This window comes from Protopterus annectens, chromosome 1.part0 (assembly GCF_019279795.1).
Source record: "Protopterus annectens isolate FY-2018-M chromosome 1.part0, PAN1.0, whole genome shotgun sequence".
Lineage (NCBI taxonomy): Eukaryota > Metazoa > Chordata > Ceratodontiformes > Protopteridae > Protopterus > Protopterus annectens.
Genome location: NC_056725.1, coordinates 1,924,184,297 through 1,924,203,214, shown reverse-complemented (window position 1 = coordinate 1,924,203,214; position 18,918 = coordinate 1,924,184,297). Strand labels below are relative to the sequence as shown.

The 18,918-nt window shown below is 44.3% G+C and overlaps 1 protein-coding gene across 2 annotated transcripts in view; it reads left to right on the top strand.

Moving 5' to 3' along the window:
- DNAJC21 (DnaJ heat shock protein family (Hsp40) member C21) overlaps positions 1 to 18,918 on the top strand; it is a 718,487-nt gene that overhangs the window by 687,498 nt on the left and 12,071 nt on the right. For both annotated transcript variants that reach the window (XM_044070174.1, XM_044070166.1), the window contains exon 11: positions 1,307 to 1,382. In XM_044070174.1, coding sequence (XP_043926109.1) covers positions 1,307 to 1,382 — 76 coding nt within the window. The remainder of the gene's footprint in view (positions 1 to 1,306; positions 1,383 to 18,918) is intronic.

Here is an 18,918-nt window from a genome sequence, read left to right as displayed (position 1 = left end):
CATTTGCTCCTGGTAAAGCTGGCCATTTCTGACTGGATTGGCAGCTTTGTTGCTTTTTACAATCAGAAGGCCATGCCAACAGTTATTATGATTGTGCTGTGGTCACTTAATTCTTGATTTATTTAGCTGCAAGAATCAAGCATTCTGTGGCACTGTGCTCCATAACTTTTCAATAACTTAACTTTTGCTTCTTAGGCTGCAGCCTCTTTTTGGAGTGTAGTTTATGTGCATTTTAGTTTCTACTTAAATACCCACCTACCACAGAAGGTCCCTTGAAGAAAAATATATGCAGGTTCTTACCATATTAGCTGATCTTTCAGACAGCACCCTGCAGCAGAAGAGCTTTATTCTTCCTCCATCCTCCTCCTTGGTGTATTTTTGAACCAGAAATTTAGGGTAGAAAAATCCTTCTGGTGTTGCAAGCTTAAAATGTTGTATTCTTTGTTGGATGCAAGTTATCCACAGAGTTTGAATGGTGGTCAGAATTGGGAATTGCAGGTGTTCTTACACCCCTTATGCATAGAACATGAGTAATCAGCATGGTTTAGTGAAGCATGCATTCCTCATAACTCTTGAGACAACAATAGAGAGCAGTACCAAATATCGTCTCACTACTGAACACCCTCTTAAAGATAAACTAATACTGAGTATTCACACATGCTATTTAATGCAGATGTATGCATGTTACAAGCATCTGTGCTGTCAAAAGCATGCCGATTTGAAAATTCATCTGCTTCCTCCTCCACTATTCTAGTTGCGTTGTTGTCACCATTTTCCCCGGGTGCTTCCTTTATATCAAATTCGTTATCATCATGTTAAAATGCAATGTACTTGAAAATGAATACTTTCAGACTTTTTTCTGTTGTTAGTATTGGAAGTTGTACTTTTCTGATGGGCATAATTCTTGTATTTGTATTTTTCTTTAGGTTTTGCGCCTTTGTTCATCTTGTATTTTTCATTGTCTGTCTCGTAACTGATTTGTTTTTTCACTTTGGAACAGACAGCTGCATGGTGCTCCAACTAGCACTTCTGTGATCTTGAAAAGTGGCAGGCTTACTTGAATGTTCTTACTGTTTCCTGCTGAGGGTTCCCACTTGCATTTCAGTAGTTGCTGTGCACATGGAGTAGCATTTAGACAGAGTGATTTATAGTTCGAGCTCCGAGTGAAGAGATTTGAAAAACTGTATATCTTTATTTAAGCAGTTCTGATTTTTTCTTTTTCACAATGAATGAATCAGATGTGAAGAGGAACACAAGTGTTTGCCTCCAAGATGATGATCATCATATTGTATTTTCTTTTTGTCAGTGTCCCTAAGCTTAAAGGAAAGAAGGCAAAGGACATGAAAAAAGCGGCAAAAGCATCAGTGCAGCAGCAAACATTGGTAAGCATACCTATCAGCTCTCCCTGATGTTCAGGGTTAGTCATGTTTTTTGACCAACAGTTCTTTTATTGCATGATTTAGTGGAAAATAAGGGCGAAAGAAAGAATAAGTAAACAAATAAATAAATAATGCCATGTCTTATCTTTATGGCTGTGTTCTTCAAAAACAGTTGCTAATGCAAAGTCTCTTTATTAGATCACTGTTGTAATAATCCCATTCTAGGGATCTAAACTTCATCAGTGACTCAAACAAAACATGCTAGAGAGAGAGATGTGTGTCTCAGAGACTGACCCTTCTTTAGAACAGGCTTCTTATTCACATTAAGCAGAACAGTTCTCCGGCCTTTTGGATCAATGGATGGGGAATCACAAAGTTACACCTGGGGTAGTGCCTATGTCTCTGATAGACAAGGGCAATCTGGAAAATACACAAGGCATAGGCACAAACCCATGCCATCCTTTTTGTCCCTAGGACCATATACATGGTAAAATCAGGTTGTATTGGCTAGGCTTGTAAAGGCTCTTAAACTGTTAGCCTAGTAATCTCCTTTTAACCTATGGATAGTCATAACTACTAGGACTTAGCTGCAGACATCTCCATTCATCTAGACCAACTTCCAGTGTCAGTACACTTTCCCCTAAGCATAGAAGAATCATTGCCCTAAAATATCAAGAAGCTCCCAATATACAGCCAGCACCCACCCAGGTCATTTTAGAACTGGCTTACCGCACATCAGTTAATTCGTCACATAATGTAGTGCTGAAAAAAGTAACCAGCTTCCTGACATGGTTTGGCCTGCTTCTAGAGCCAGATAAGTTCCTCAGTGGAGAAATCTTTATGTTTACTTTGTGCTCTGTATTGTATGTTGTGATGTTAGTTTTGGGAACATCAGCCTTATGTCTGGTGCAAAAAAGGCAGGTGCTTCTGTGGTTAGCAGATTTTATATAAGGATTACTGCAGCCCCCTGCATTTTTTGTCCAGTCCAGATCACAACATCCAAGGTTGAGTGGTCTGTCTGCAGTTCATTCCTCATGCTATCAAAACTAGTAAGTGCTCTCTAAAGCACTACTAAAGTCAGAAGATACTTGTGGCATTTACCAAGTCTGCAGTGGTATCTGTTGGATTGTCTTCCTTTTTTTGACATGCCCTTGAAAAAAAAGTTAATAAAAAGATAAGGTGAACAGGGACGGGGGAGCAAGACCAAGGTGTCTGATATCCTAGCTCAATGTTGTGAAGCAGTTTGAGTCCCTGGACAGAATGCCTATTCATCAATTGGCTTCTGATGTTGCCCCTTTGGAGACCACCTTGTCTGTGGGACAGTGGCGCATCCTACCAGATCATAGTTAGATAAGGGGCTTCCACAGATACCGAGACCCAGGTGCCGGTATCCACTTTGTTATTTTAGTAAAGGGTGATTGTATTCTGACTATTTTAGTCAAGGACATCAATGGGGTATGGTGTGGAAGTTCAACCTTCCCATTTGGAGGCTAAGTCTTCCAAAGCAGATGTCCCTCAGTAGAAGATCCAGAAGGTGAAAAACATTTCACCTCTGCCCATCTGGCAGTTGGAGCTCTGATGTCAGGTGTGTCTTCCCCCCTTAGCCCTTTTACTCCCCAGATAGTCCAGAACATTGGATGATGTTCTTCGTGTTTCATTGTTGCAGTCATTACATTTGGGTTATCTGCCTGCAGATCGCCCTCAGCCGGCCTGAATATCAAAGTCTTGGATCCCTGTGTCGGATGCTGTCCCTTCTTCCATGACGTCAGGTCTTCAGGGGTACAAAACATGCAGCCAACACCATTACATCAGTCTTTCTTGCCGCGCGGTGCTCAAAGCAGAAGCAGTTCACAAGTGTCGGTCGACTCCTGAAATTTTTGTTTTCGAGTTTCAGAACCAAAGTCTTCAAAAAAGCTATATACCCCATTGGGGATCCTTTTTCTTGCTCTAAAACAATGTCAGTAAAAGTTAACAATTGTATTACCTGTGGAAAGCAAATACCTCATAAAGATTTTCATTCATACTGCAATCCTTGCTTAGGCCCAGACCATGACGTCCCTCGCTGTTGGTTTTGTGCCTTATTCAACCCTCAAACTATTCGTCGATTTATTTTTGCTGCAAATTATTTTAGTGCTCTGTTTAACTATCCAGAAATGGCTTCGGTAAGCCATCCGACTAGCGACATTCTGAAAAAACGTAAAGATAAAGACAGAGACAGACCGCATAGGTCCAAAGCTGCCGACAACGCTTCCGTTAAGCTAGTCGCCAGTTCGCCAGTACTCAGTGAGGTGCTTTTGCAGCCCCTGATACCCGCTACTTCAGATTCACAGGCCACTACTGTGACCCATTCAGAGTCCAGTATGCCGCGAGATGCTTCTTCGACCATGGTACCTGCGGATGTCTCTACTATGGATGGGTCCGGAGCCGCTGTGCAGGAACTGGCTTCTGAGGGTGTATTCAGGACTACTGACTTGCATTTCAAACCGCTATCTTCTTCTTCAAGGCCTAAATCATGACCCACGCCTAGAAAACCAATGTCCAAACCGCGTGGTCAGGCCCGTATGCCTAAAAAACAAATAAGAATGTCTGAAGACCTTATTACTTTAATTAGGGGAAGCCAGCCTTCACCCTCTACAAGACCTAGAACTGATTTTCCTTCTGATTCTTGTGATCAGGATTCTGAAATGTTTGTTTCTTCTGATTACCAGGATTTGCCCTTATCTGCCTATGAGTATTCTGATGCAGAGGACTCCATTCCCTCTGCATCCCCTCCAGAAGATTTTTCTTTTGGGGAAACCGTGCACACTCTTAGGGAGCACTTCCGCTGGGAAAGCCAGGATTACTCTGACTCCAAAAAGAGGCTTAGGGTATTCTTACTCCTTCCTCAACACAGGCCTTTAGCTATCCCTCCTGTTCTGGACATTGTAGATGATGCCTTATTGGAATCTAGTCTTTCCCCAGACACTTTACCTCCAGCTCCCAGGAAACCTGACAGGTATTACAAAGTACCTGACTCTCACAAGTTCCACTTCAAGAATCCTACTGAGGACCCAGAGACCATTTCCCAAGGACCTAAAGGCATTAAGGCTAGTACTGCCAAAAACCCTACTCCTTCTGATAGAGATTCCAGGGCCTTTGACAGATGGGATAAGAAGGTATACACTTCTGCTACTTTGGCCATTAGGGCCTTAAACTGCCAGTTTCATATGTTAAAGTATCAGCAGCATATTATGGGTCTACTTAAACAGAAATTGATGTTGATTCCTGACTGTGCCGAAAATAAAGATTTACAGGATTTGCATTCTTCTGAGCAAGTTGGTAAACCTACTTTGCAATGTGGTTTTGACTCTTTAGAAGCATCTTGCAGGGCTGCTGTCACTCGGTCTGTTCTTAGAAGGCATGTTTGGCTTAAGGAGCAAAATTTGCCAGACCATGTTAAAGCTAAATTACTGGATGCTCCCTTAAACCAAGACTACCTGTTTGGTAGCAAAGCAGAAGTCGTCCTTAAAAAGATGGAGGAAAAAGCTAAATCTATGCAAACTGTTAAAGATTTCCTGCAAGTACCAACTCCCAGGTTTAGTAGGTAGGCATTGGCCTTCTAAGAATTGGTCCTTTCCTGTCTCATCCAGGCCTTCTCAGTCCAAACCCAGGAACAGCAGACCACCTAGGCTACAGTCTCGGGGTGCTCACAGGCCTAAGCAGTGGGGGGCTCCCACTTTCAAAGCTGGAAGTAGTAAGACACCCCCCCATGGAAAAATGTCACAATGACTTAACCTTAAACCTTCTAAGCCCTGCTCAACTGCCTGCTCCCTTAGGGGGAAAGATTGGCCGGCATGCAAAAAACTGGGAACTCATTATTCAGGACAAATGGGTTTTAAATATAGTTTTCCAAGGATACAGATTCCACTTCCACACCTTACCCAACCCCAAATGGTTGGCCAGACCTACCCCCAAATCAGTGGGCAGAGGCTCAACAGCAGGTTATCTCTCTTCTAAGTATCAGGGCTATTCAGCCTGTCCCAGCAGAAGAAAGGGGACAAGGTTTTTTACTCAAGACTTTTCCTGGTAGCCAGAAAGGTCCTATCCTGGACCTCTCTGCTCTAAACACCTTTTTGGTAATCCTAAAAATTCAAAATGCTAACACTTCAACAGCTACTTCCTATGCTAGGTCAAGATGCCTGTTTGGCAATTTTAGACTTAAAGGAAGCTTGCCTGCACATCCCAATAAGGGAATCTTGCAGGAAATACCTACGCTTCCAGAGCAGGCTCCATGCACTTATCAGTTCTCTGCACTTCCCTTTGGCTTATCTACTGCGCCCAAGGTATTCACAAAGTGTATTCACAAAGTGCATTTTGCAGGCAAATAAATATTCAAATATACCCATACCTGGACAATTGTCTAATTCAGGCAGAAAGCTAGGACATGCTACTAGAACATCCGACATTTGTAAAGAAACTTCTAACCTCATTGGAGTACACCATAAATGAAAAGAAATCTAATCTACTACCCTGCCAACAAATTGTATTCCTGGGAGCAAGCTTGAACACAACTTCCCAGATGGCTTACCTCATGCCAGAGAAACAAGTTTATTTGACAGCCTACTTCAAACTATTGGCCACAAAGACCGAGCTATCTGCAAGGAAAATCCTGCAAGCCCTGGGTTTCCTGGCCTCTTGCATTCTACTAATTCCATATGCAAGACTGCATATGAGGAAACTGCAAAGGTATCTGAAAAGCCTATGGTGTCAACATTCTCAGGACCTGGAATTAATGATTCCTATAATTCCTTGCATAAAGACAGAGTTCCTTTGGTGGGCAGAGGCCTGCAACCACAATAAGGAGCTCCCATTCACTCTACCCGCTGCCGCCCAAACCCTAACAACAGATGCATCAGACTATGCATGGGGGCTCACTTGGCAGGGCAGTGCATGCAGGACAAATGGAACCAGAGTCAGATGCACCTGCATCTGTATCAATCAAAAAGAAATGTTAGCTGTACAGAATTCCCTGACAGCCTTCAAGGACTGCATTCTCCCAGGACAATTATTGGTAAAGACAGACAACACCACTGTTATGTGGTACATAAACAAGCAGGGGGGAACCGACTTGTACCCTCTCTGAAGACTAGCCATGGCTCTGTGGAACACAGCCTTGAGCTACCAAGTGCACCTACAAGCTCAGTTCCTGCCAGGCAAGCTAAATTCACTGGCAGACGACCTAAGCAGAAATCTCATGGACCCACACGAGTGGAAACTGGACCCAAAGATATTCAACCTTTTGAGAAACAAATGGGGGAATGCAGAGATAGACCTGTTTGCCTCCTCCCAAAACTACCAATTGGACAAATTCTGCACAAGGCCTTCCCACAGTCAAGCTTGGAAAGTGGATGCCCTGTCCTTCACCTGGAAAAGCCTCTCAGTTTATGCCTTTCCCCCCTTGCCTCTCCTCTTGAAAGTTCTGCTAAAGATCAAAAAGGCAAACCAAGGACAATACTGATTGCACCAGACTGACCATGCCAGCACTGGTACCCCTTCTTGCGCAGTATGTCACTGCTGGAACCATGGCACCTGCCTCAGACTCCTTCCCTGCTGTCCCAGCAGGAGGACCAGATTCTTCATCCTCAGCTTCAAACCCTGAACCTTGCAGCCTGGCTAATTCCTTGAGCTCACCAATAGCATCCCTCAGTAAGCAGGTGCTAGATGTCATTCTGGAGGCAAGGAAGCCTAGTACTAGAAAATCCTATGCTGAAAAGTGGAAAAGATACTACTCCTGGAGCCAGACTCAGGGGATGGGCACAACGGTGCCCAGCTTACCGCATATTCTTCAGTACTTAGCAGTGATGTTCCACAAGTGCCTTTCCTTCTCATCAATTAAAATTCATGCCTCTGCCATTTCAGCACATTATAATACTGAACCACCACTCTTCGCTCAACCCCTGCTAAAGCAATTCCTCAGAGGGGCCAAAAATTTAAGACCAGCCAGGAGAGCCCCTACTCCAGCCTGGGACCTTAACTTTGTATTGGAAATGCTCACTCTACCTCCTTTTGAGCCAGCTGCAACTGCAGAGTTGAAATTCCTTTCTTGGAAAACTGCCTTCCTTCTAGCCATCACTTCAGCAAGAAGGGTGTCTGAATTACAGGCCCTCATGGCAGTGGAGCCCTTCATCATCTTCCATGCAAACAGGGTGTCCTTCAGGACCAATCCTTCCTTTATGCCCAAGGTGGTTTCTAGTGTGGCCCTTAATCAGTCCAGTCATTTGCCTACTTTTTTCCCTAATCCATAGAACAAAAGAGAATGAATGCTGCACTCTTTGGATGTGCACAGACAACTTAGATTCTATTTGGACAAGACTAAGCCTCTCAGAAAATCTGATCAGCTGCTAGTTGGCTTTGCTGCAGGGGCAGAGGGGAAGGCCATTTCAAAGCAAACCATTTCTAAATGGATATGCCATTGCTTTAATTTCTGCTATAAGCGCCATGGAAAACCTACCCCACAGGGGATAAGATCACATTCCGCCAGGGCTGCATCTACCTCTAGAGCCTTTCTCAGAGGTGTCCCTACCAGGGACATCCTAGAAGCTGCTACCTGGAGCTCAGTACATACCTTCACCAAGCATTACCACATGCCTATCTTTTCTAAATCCAGAGCTGGTTTTGCCACTGCAGTTTTGCAGGGCTTAATAGCTGGTCCTAATGCTCTCTAACTTCCTCCTCCCTTCCTTAGCTTTGGGAATCAACCCAAATGTAATGACTGCAACAGTGAAACACGAAGAACATAGTACAGTTGTTTACACTTACCATAAATGTAGATGTTCGAGTGTATTCACTGTTGCAGTCCTGGTTACCCTCCCTCTAGCCCCCTGATTTCTCTTGGCTATACCTTTCCTCTTGTTTAGTGTATTTCAGCTTTCTGGTGTATTTGCTTTTTGTTGGAGGTGTAGCCTAACATATAATTGCTTCCCATTATGGGGGCACCTGACATCTGGGGCAAGAAAAACTGATGTAATGGCATCGGCTGCATGTTTTATACCCCTGACGACCTGATGTCATGGAAGAAGGGACAGCATCTGACGTAGGGATCCAAGCCTTTGATATTCAGGCCAGCTGTGGGCTACCTGCAGGCAGATAACCCAAATGTAATGACTGCAACAGTGAGTACACTCAAACATCTACATTTGTTGTAAGTGTACACAACTGTACTTTCTTCGTGTTTCACTGTTGCAATCATCACCTGTGGTTATCCTTGCTGTGGTATCCAGAGTCATTCTTTCTCTGTATCAGCTGCTGTCGCTTACTGACTGACGTCAGGTCGTCAGTGCTATAAAGCAAGGCAGCCGATGCTATCACATCAGTCTTTCTTGCCATGGAGCCCGTAGCAGAAGCAGTTCGCAAGTGTGTGGGAAGGTCACTACCATAGTTTTGAATTACAGCTGAAAACGTTTAAAGCTAAGTACCCTGTTGGGGATCCTTTTTTCTTGCACTAACCGATGTCCAAAAAAGTTAATTGTCTCGCCTGTGGAAAGCAAATCTCACACCGAGACTTCCATTTTTACTTTGTCACTTGTTTAGGCCCAACCATGACATCCCCAATTGCAGATTCTGTGCCCTCTTTAACGCAAGAACTATTCATCATAGAGCTCTTATTGTAAACAAGTATTTTTGTCTTCCATCTTTGCATTCTGAAATGGCGTCTGTCAGCCAACAATCCATAGACATTCCAAAAAAGTGTAAAGATAAAGCTAGAGACAGTCCACACAAGGCTAAGCCTTCTAAAGACTCTACCACTAAGCAGGTCGTCAGTTCTCCGGAATTCAGTGGGGCACTTTCGCAGCCCCTGATGCCTGATCCCATACTTTTGCAGGCCTCTACTGAGACTCTTTCAGAGTCCAGTATGCCGCAGAAATCTTCTTCGTCTTCTGAGCCTTTGGTTGTCTCTGCCTTGGTTGGGTCTGGAGCCACGACACAGGCAATGCCGTCCGAGGAGGTTTCTCATACTACCGAATCTAGACAAAAGGCAATGTCTTCTCATCCGACTACCGTTGTTCTCAGACCGATGGATACTCTTAGGCCTAGAAGCAAGGCTACTCCTAGGAAATATGCCTCTAGCCACCATCTTTCTCCCGCTCCACCACCGCAAGCTTAAATGCTTAAAATGGTGGAGGATCTTATCTCCCTTATCAGGGGTAGTCAGGCCACAACTTCTAAAAGGAAAAGAGACCCTTCTCCTGAAATACTGACAAAACAGGATTCTGAGGAGTCTGATTATTCAGATTTTGAAGAGAAACAACAACCTCTGACTGCTTATGAGGATTCAGATGCAGAGAAATTCATTCCTTCTGCCTCCCCACCAGAGTATCTTTCCTTTGGGGAAACTCTTCACACCCTCAGTGAATATTTCCACTGGGAATCCCAGGACTTCCCTCAGACTAAGAAAAGACTAAGAGAGTTTCTAGACTTGCCCCAGCACAGACCCTTGGCCATCCCCCCATATCTTAGAGGTGCTGGATGATGTCTTCCATGAATCCAGCTTATCTCCTGATGCCCTCCCACCTGCTCACAGTAAACCTGACAGGTATTACAGAGTACCGGATTCTCACCTGTACAGAAATCCTGCTGCAGACCTAAAGGTCATTACACAGGGACCAAAAGGAGCTAAGACTAGTTCTGCAAAAAATCCTATTCTTTCTGACAAGGATTCCAGAGCTCTGGACAGATGAGGTAAAAAAGTATACACCTCTGCAACCTTGGCTATCAGAGCACTCAACTGTCAGTTCCACATGTTAAAATATCAAAAGCACACTTTGGAACTATTAAAGCAAAAGATTTCAACCTTTCCTGACTGTGCCAATTCGAAAGAGTTAGCAGATTTACTGCACTCTGCTTGTCAAGTGGCCAGACACTCATTACACTGTGGATATGATGCCCTAGAAGCCTCAAGCAGGGCAGCATTGTCAGGATCTGTCATTAGGAGACATGCATGGTTGAAGGAACAACATCTCTCTGATCATGTCAAGTCTAAATTAATTGATGCACCCCTGGATAAGGACCGCCTGTTTGGAGTAAAAGCAGAAAATGTGCTTGAAAAGATAGAAGACAAAGCAAAGTCTATGCAAACAGTAAAATATTTCTTTCAGGTTCGGCCTCCCAGGTTTAGCAGAAACTTTCCCTCTAAGCACTGGTCCTTCCCAGCACCTAGCAGACAGGGCCAAGGTAAGCCCCGCAGGGACAGACCTCCCAGGCTCCTATCCCAGGGACAGCAGAGAACCAAACAGTGGAACACTTTTGCTCCAACAGCAGGGAGTTCTAAGCCATCGCTCTATGGCAAAAACTCTCAATGACTCCCTCTGCTCTCTTTTCACTCATGAAAAATTGGGAGGAAGGCTCTCCCTCTGCAAAGAAAATTGGCTTTCTGTAACAAAGGACCAATGGGTCTTAAAGATCATTTGTCAGGGATACAAATTATCCTTCAGCAAAACCCCAATTCCAAGATGTTACCCAGACTTACCTCCAAATCAGTGGGCAGAGGCATTGAAACAATTCCAAACTCACATATCCCAAGGGGTAGTAGAACCTGTCCCCTCAGATAAAAAAGGCAAAGGATTTTATTCCAGACTATTCCTTGCTCCCATAAAAGAGGGCACCTGGTGCCCCATCCTGGAGCTGTCCATTCTGAACACTTCCCTGGTGGTCCCCAAATTCAGAATGCTAACTGCAGCAGCTGCTGCTGCCTATGCTGACAAAAAAATGCCTGGTTAGTTATCCTAGATCTAAAAGATGCCTACCTCCACATCCTCATAAAGGAATCCTGCAGGACATTCCTTCACATTAGAGCAGGCTCACAACACTTTCAGTTGTCTGCTCTACCCTTTTGTCTTATCTACTGCTCCCAGGGTATTCACCAAATGTTTAGCCCCGGCCATAGCCTTTTGCAGGCATAAAAATATTCAGATTTACCCTTATCTGGACGACTGCCTCATTCAGGCAGAGTGCAAAGAAAAGTTACTCAAGGACCTCCTCTTTGTCAGAACGCTCCTGACCTCCTTAGGATACACCATCAACGAGGAGAAATCATAGCAAACATCCTCCAAGAAGATCATTTTTTGGGAGCACTGCTGGACACAGCATCCCAAATGGCCTTCTTATCCCCAGGAAAGCAGAGCTTCTTGCCTCTCTACTTTACCCAGCTGGCTACCAGAAGTCACCTCACTGCGTGGAAGTTCCTGCAAGCCTTTGGGTGCATGGCATCTTGCATCCTTCTAATTCTTCTGGCCAGGCTTCACATGAGAAAACTTCAGTGGTATCTAAAGAACCTTTGGAGTCAGCACTCTCAACCTCTAGAGACCTCTGTCCCTCTGATCCCCTGTATAAGGGCCGAGTTTTTCTGGTGGACAGGGGCCTGTGCCAAGAACAAGCGTCTTCCCTTCACCCTTTGCCTATCCAGGCAGACCTTTACCACTGACGCCTCAGACATTGCTTGGGGTGCTCACATAGAAGGCAGATGCACCCAAGGTCATTGGGATGCCCAGCACCTTCCCTTACACATCAGCCAGAAGGAAATGAAGGTAGTACTAAAGGCTCTGACATCCTTCAAACCCCATCTTAAGCCAGGGGTTCTCCTTATCAGAACAGACAACACCACAGTAATGCGGTACATCAACAAACAGGGAGGGACCCAGTCTTACCTTCTGTGCAGGCTACTAACCTCTGGCTGACAGCCTCTTCCCTGGGATTACACCTAATTGCCCAATACCTACCAGGGATCAACAACACCTTGGCAGACCACTTAAGCAGAAACTTACTGGATCCCCACGAATGGCAGCTCTACAGAAAAATTTTTTTGCAAATCACTCAGGTGTGGGGGACTCCGGACGTGGATCTCGTTGCTTTTTTATCCCAACCATCAGCTGAAAAAATTCTGTACCAGGGAGTATCACCACCTAGCGTGGAAGGTGGATGCCTTGACCTTCCCCAGTACACCCTCTTTGTGTACGCATTCCCTCCTCTACCTCTTATTCCCAAGATACTGATCAAAATAAGGGAGGAGAGACCAAAGGCCATCCTCATAGCTCCAGATTTGCCCAGACAACATTGGTACCCCTTACTGCACAGCCTGACATTACAGCCTCCCAGGCAGCTCCCCTGATCTCAGACCTCTTAACTCAGGTGGGGGGGGGGATGCTGCACCCAGACTTGCAGACTCTCATACTTGCAGCATGGCTAATACTCTAAAGGACAACAAGGGGTCTCAGTTAAGCAAACAGGTCCTAGACATGATCATAGAGGCCAGAAGGCCCAGCACCAGAATATCCTACACAGGAAAATGGAAAACATTCTGCTCCTGGAGCCAGTCCAGAGGGGGCAATACCGCACAACCTTCCATCCCTCTTACCCTGGACTACCTAGCAGAGCTACTTAATAGTGGCCTCTTCTTCTCTTCTATTAAAATCCACGCCTCAGCCATTTCAGTTCATTTTGACACAGCTCAGCCCCTGTTCTCCCATCCTTTGATTAAACAATTCCTCAGAGGGGTTTCTAATATCAGACCTCCCAGAAGGCCACCCACTCCAGCCTGGGTTTTGAATTATGTGTTGGAAAAACTAACCTTACTACGCTTCGAACCTGCTGCTTCAGCAGAACTAAGATACCTCTCCTGGAAGACTGCTTTTCTCCTAGCTATCACCTCAGCCAGAAGTGTTTCAGAACTTCAGGCACTGATGGCCATTGAGCTCTTCATCATTTTCCATGCAGACAAGGTCTCCCTGAGGACCAACCCCTCCTTTATGCCCAAGGTGGTATCTAATGTGACTCTCAACCAGATCATATATCTTCCCACCTTCTTTCCTAACCCTCAAAACAAGGGGGGAAGAATTTTGCACTCACGTGCACAGACAGCTCAGCTACTATCTGGACCATATTAAACCCTTCAGGAAAACAGACCAACTACTTGTCAGCTTTGCCCCAGGGGCAGAGGGGAAGCCCATTTCCAAGCAAACCATTTTCTAATGGATATCACACTGTATCCATTTCTGCTACAGATTACATGGGAACCCCCCCCCTAAATCTATTAGAACCCATTCCACTAGGGCAGCCTCCACTTGCACAGCATTCCTCAGAGGAGTTCCCAACAGAGACATTCTGGAATCTGCCACCTGGACTTCTGTCCATACCTTTACCAGGCATTACCACCTAAGGCTAGGACAGGGTCTGCCTCTGCAGTTCTACAGGGCATGCTGATCCAGGCCTAGACCTCTTACTAATCCTACCACCCCTCTCCTCAGCTTTGGGAATCCTCCCACAGGTGATGACTGCAACAGTGAAACACGAAGAACATAGAACAGTTGTGTACACTTACCATAAATGCAGATGTTTGAGTGTATTCACTGCTGAAGTCCTGGTTTCTCTCCCTCCTTCCCCCTTATATCTACTTTCTTTAGGGAGACATAAGCTTCTCAAGGTGGTTTTTACCCACCAGGACCCACTTTACCATATTACTTGGGCTTCTGACTGGTTAGGTTAAGAAAAACTGATGTAATGGCGTCGGCTGCCTTGCTTTATAGCATTGACGACCTGATGTCAGTCTGCAAGCGACAGCAGCCGACACAGAAAAACATTGACTCTGGTATTTGGGCCGACCGAGGGCTACCACAACAGGGATAACCCACATGTGATGACTGCAACAGTGAATACACTCGAACATCTACATTTATGGTAAGTGTACACAACTGTACTTTCCAGCTGGCCCAGGGCCTGCTAAAAGCCATTCAGAGCCATTCACGTCAATTGGAAAAACACTCATCAAGTATGGCTATGATACTGTAGATGCAACATTTAAGACAGCAACTACAAGGCCTGGAATTAGGGGACATGACTGGCTGAGGCTTCAGTCCCTGCCAGAGGATGTTAAAGTGCAACTCTTTAAGGTCCTTGTAGACAAGGATCTGCTGCTTGGGACCCCAAATAGGGACATTTTTTCAAGAAAATGGAGGAAAGTGGTAAAGCTAATTAGGATGTAGCAACTTTTTCACCCCCTCCCTCCCAACTACGACAGAAACTACCCATCTAAACCAGGGCACTTCTACTGCAGACATAGAGTAAGCTAGTGAAAAGAAAAAAATGGTCAGTTTGAAAAGAAATGACAGAGAGTAAGTGAAGTCCTGGGAGACCCTGATGGCCTCCCTCCAGCAGGGTACAACTGTGATCACATGGATTTATCGCCCACCCAAAAAAAACATTCACCCAAATCTAAACCAAACCCCAACCCATTCACTATGATTGTTGTATAGATGTCACACTGCCTTCTAGTCTGGAACAATATCATAAGAGACGTGGGTGTTTCCGATCATTACAGAAGGATATAGACTGTAATAGAAGAGCCTGACATATATATTAGGCACCATCTATACCAAGACATCAACAGCATTTGTTATACCCCATTATCCAAGAATCCTTAGCACAAGGTATGAAAGAATCAGTCCTGCCATACAAAAAACAAAATATTTTACTCCAGGCTTCCTAGACCCCAGAAAAGTATGTGTGTGTATGTGTGTGTGTGTGTGTGGGGTGGCTCTTAAGACTAAACACCTTCTTAAGATTTCTAAAGTTCAGTGAGGTGACCCAGCAGGCCCTTTTGCCCCTTCTGTTCCCACATGCCTTGATGGTTACCCTGGATTTAAAGGATGCCTACTTTCATATTCCAGTCAACAGGTACCAAAGGTGGGTTGTCAGACTTGAAGCAGGAGATATTGCATTATCAATTTATATTGCTATCCTTTGGTTTGAACACTGTTCCCAGTACTTTTACCAAGTACCTGGCTTCAGTGATTGCTTTCTACAAAACCAAAGGGAATCACATGTTTCCTTTCTTGAATGACTTTCTGATCTTAACAAATTTCCAGTAGGCAAACAGAACCCTTTCAAAAGTTATGACTCTTCTTCAGTGCTTACAGTTTACCCTCATCCTTCAAAAGTCCAGTAGTTTCCCCTCCAACAGAATAATTTTCCTGAGTTGACTATTGGATACCAACCTGCAAAGGAGAGTCTTGCTACTAGACAAAGTGGTTTCTTACAGAAATATTTCTTGCTGCCAGCAGGCCACAGCCAGAGAGTGTTTTGGAGATTTGGATTATCACTATTCTAATGCTCCCCCATGCCAGACTGTAAATTAGGAAGCTTCACTGGTACCACAGGTCCACATAGAGCCAGCACTGTCAACTGCTGGAGCAGCAAAGCATCATTCTACTTTCTGTTTCCAGGGATATAGACTGGTGAGTCTAGCAGAACAGATTGAATGTGGGGTACCTTCTCTTGTGGGCCACCTAACCAAAATGTTACAATGCATTCACTTTTTATCTCAAGATATAGGAGGTATAGAATGCTGCCCAAAAGAAGAAGCATATATCAGTGTGAAAGACTTGTTGGTACTGAGTCATGCTGTTAAAGCATTCAGTCAGATTTTGACACTGTGTGTCTTACAAGCAGTAGCAGACAGCATATCTGTAATCTGGTGCATCAACAAGTAGGATGTGACCAGAACCTGCACCCTGTGTAGGCTCTCACTGTCTGTTTGAGACCTGACTGATGCACAGAATGTCTCTCAGGATTAATTACATACCATCCCAGCAGAATACAATACCAAACCTGTTAAGCACATCAAATGTAGAACACCCCCCCCCCCCCATGAATGGATGTTACAAAGGAAGGTCTTCCTTCATCTAGTGCACAAGTCTAGTATGCCTCAGATAGAAGTGTTCATTTTTGCAGTCAACATTAAAAAACTTTGCTAAAGAACACTATGCAGAGAAGCATGGGCAGTAGGTGCCTTCAATGTCAAGTGGACAGGTCAGTTTCTGCGCCTTCCCTCTGATCCCCTTACCCTCAAGGATGACCTGAAAAGAGGACAGGCCAAATATTTTACTGGTAGCGCCTTTTTGGCTCGGCAGTACTTGTTTTCCCTTCTCATGGAAATGACCAGGGAGAAACATTAGGTGCTTCCCTTAACAGTGAATCAAGAGGGGCCCTTCATACATCACAGCTTGGCAACATTGAATCTCATGGCTTGGATGATCTAATTATCTTGCTTTTTAGACACCAATACACTGAGGATGTGCTAAATATTATTAATGAGGCAAGCAAGCCTACTACTGTGAAATCTCGTATATCCAAGTGGTAAAAGATTTCCATCTGGTGCCAGGCAAGAAAGCAGGACTTTAGCTTTGCACCGGTGCCTTCAGCTCGCTGCCTTTGCAAACCATTTTAAGCCTAGCCAATTTGCCTTTCAAAGGTGAGAATCAAACCCTGTATCTTCTGACTGTGAGATAAACACCTTAACAATTTTACCAACCCCAACTCAAGGAATCTCTGTAAGCTGTTTAGTAAGGCTTGCCATGTACATGTATGTATTAAGTTTCACCTATCTGACTTCTCAGCCTTTCTGCTAGTGGATCTGCTCCTAGTTTCTCTGAGGGTAGGAAATCAGTTCCACAAAGGAGTGCTACACTAAGATCACCAAGGAAGACAACCGCTCCACCACAGGACCCATATTTTGTTTTGGAAATACTTATCCAAGACATCTTTGAGCCATCAGCCAGAAAGTACAGTTGTGTAAAGTTTTACTGTAACAGTAGATGTTCTTCTCTTCACTGTTGCAATATTTGTTGCAAAAAGAATGTCCCGCCCTGGGCAGCCTGTCGCTCGGTTAGTATAATTAAGCTTAAAAGTTTTCCACCGTCCATCATATTTATGCTGCCCACAAAAAAAAGTAGGGCATAAGGGGGCCATATGGACATAACTGCCTAGAACTGAATTGCCCCAGAAGAGAAAAGACATCATAGGACAAAGGAGTCCATGCATATCCAGAAAGAAAAGGCAGAATAAACAAGAGGGGGTTGGAGGGAGGGAGCGAATACTGCAACAGAGAAGAAAAGGGCATGTACTGTAAGATGTTACATAATTGTACTATGTCCTATGTCACTGTTGCAGTATTCGTTACTGAAGGATGAGTAAAAAAAGCTCAAGAAACAGAATGGGAGGTGGAAGGCTGAGAAGAGCTTTCAACAAACCCTCATAAAATGGTTTCAGCAAAACCTGCTCTGGTCACAGAAGCCATATCCAACTTATAATGCTTAGTAAAAGTATGCACTGAAGACTAAGTAACAGCTTCAAGGATGAAATTGGTGTCCAACCCTTTAAGAACATGCCAGAAGAGGCAACCGGCCTAGTGGAATGAGCTCTTAACAGAAACGGAAAATTGCCATGAAAGAATAATAAAAGAAATGTATTTAACATTTGTTTGCCAGGATAGTCCGACTGGGCAACAGGTGTCCATTTTCAGCAGTGTCCTGAGGAGAAAAACTCCATAAGTTTACAGAGAGAAGAAAAATTTACGAAAGAGACATTACAGAGTAGTATCATACAGACTGTAGACTTTACAGCACTTGGTATACAATAAGAGGATATTACCCCTTTTGGTTGAAAATACAAGTGTACAAAATTTACATTGAGAGTAGATAAGAACCTGGTAGAGCATTGCAAGATATTTCACAAATGAATAAGAGTATATAAATGTTTAAGTTTCCATATATACATTCAAGCAAATATACATGAAAGAGTGAGTCTACTTCACATGATCAAACAACCAGATGTTCAACTTTCACATGACCGAGACCATATGATCGAACATTTGAATGTTTGAAAATGTGAAAATAAAATTAAAAAAAAAAAAAAAGCCAGACTGGAGCCACTCACACAAATAATAGAGGACCAGTGGGACCCCACTGAAAAAGGGTCCTGGTTAACGAGCATGGCACTGGACTGAAAATCTCTTCCATTTGGGCATATAAGATTTTCTGGTTGAGGGCTTCCTTGCCTCCTGTAAAACCGTGAGCACATCCTCAGAAAAGAGGTGCCTGAAAGGGATCAAAACCCTGTCACCATCAACGTCAGTTGCAGAGTGGACAAGTGGGGATGGATAAAAGACAGTGTCCTGTGTGTGGAGGTCCAACCTGTGAGTTAACTTGTGATGACTGCCCTTGGCCAGATGCAATAAGAGGGGGAACAAGTTCTGTCTCTGCCAAAAAAGAGTCACTAGCAAGATTTTTGGTGAGTCCAGCTGAATCTTCTGCAGGACTCCTGGAAGTAGAGGAAGAGGACGGCAAGTATAAAAAAATTCCCCTTTCAAGGAAAAGAGAGCGTGTCCATCTTCCAAGACAGATGGCATGGCACTCTGGAACAGAAGAGAAGAAGCTGGCTGCTTAGAGGGGAAGACATAAAGATCTACCTAAGGAATACCCCACAGATGGACATTGTTCAGAAACACGTTTCTGTGAAGCATCCCTTCATGAGCCTATGTTATGGACCTGTTTGGAGAGTCTGCCACAAAATTATGCTTTGAAAGAATGTATACTCTTAATCCTAACTGTCCAATAGACAGTATACATTTAATTCACATCCCTGTGACTAAATTAACCATCAAGCAGCCCTCTCAGTGCTTTCTGCCATAGTTTGTATCACTTGGAGGCCCACGTGTTTATTTGCATCTCTA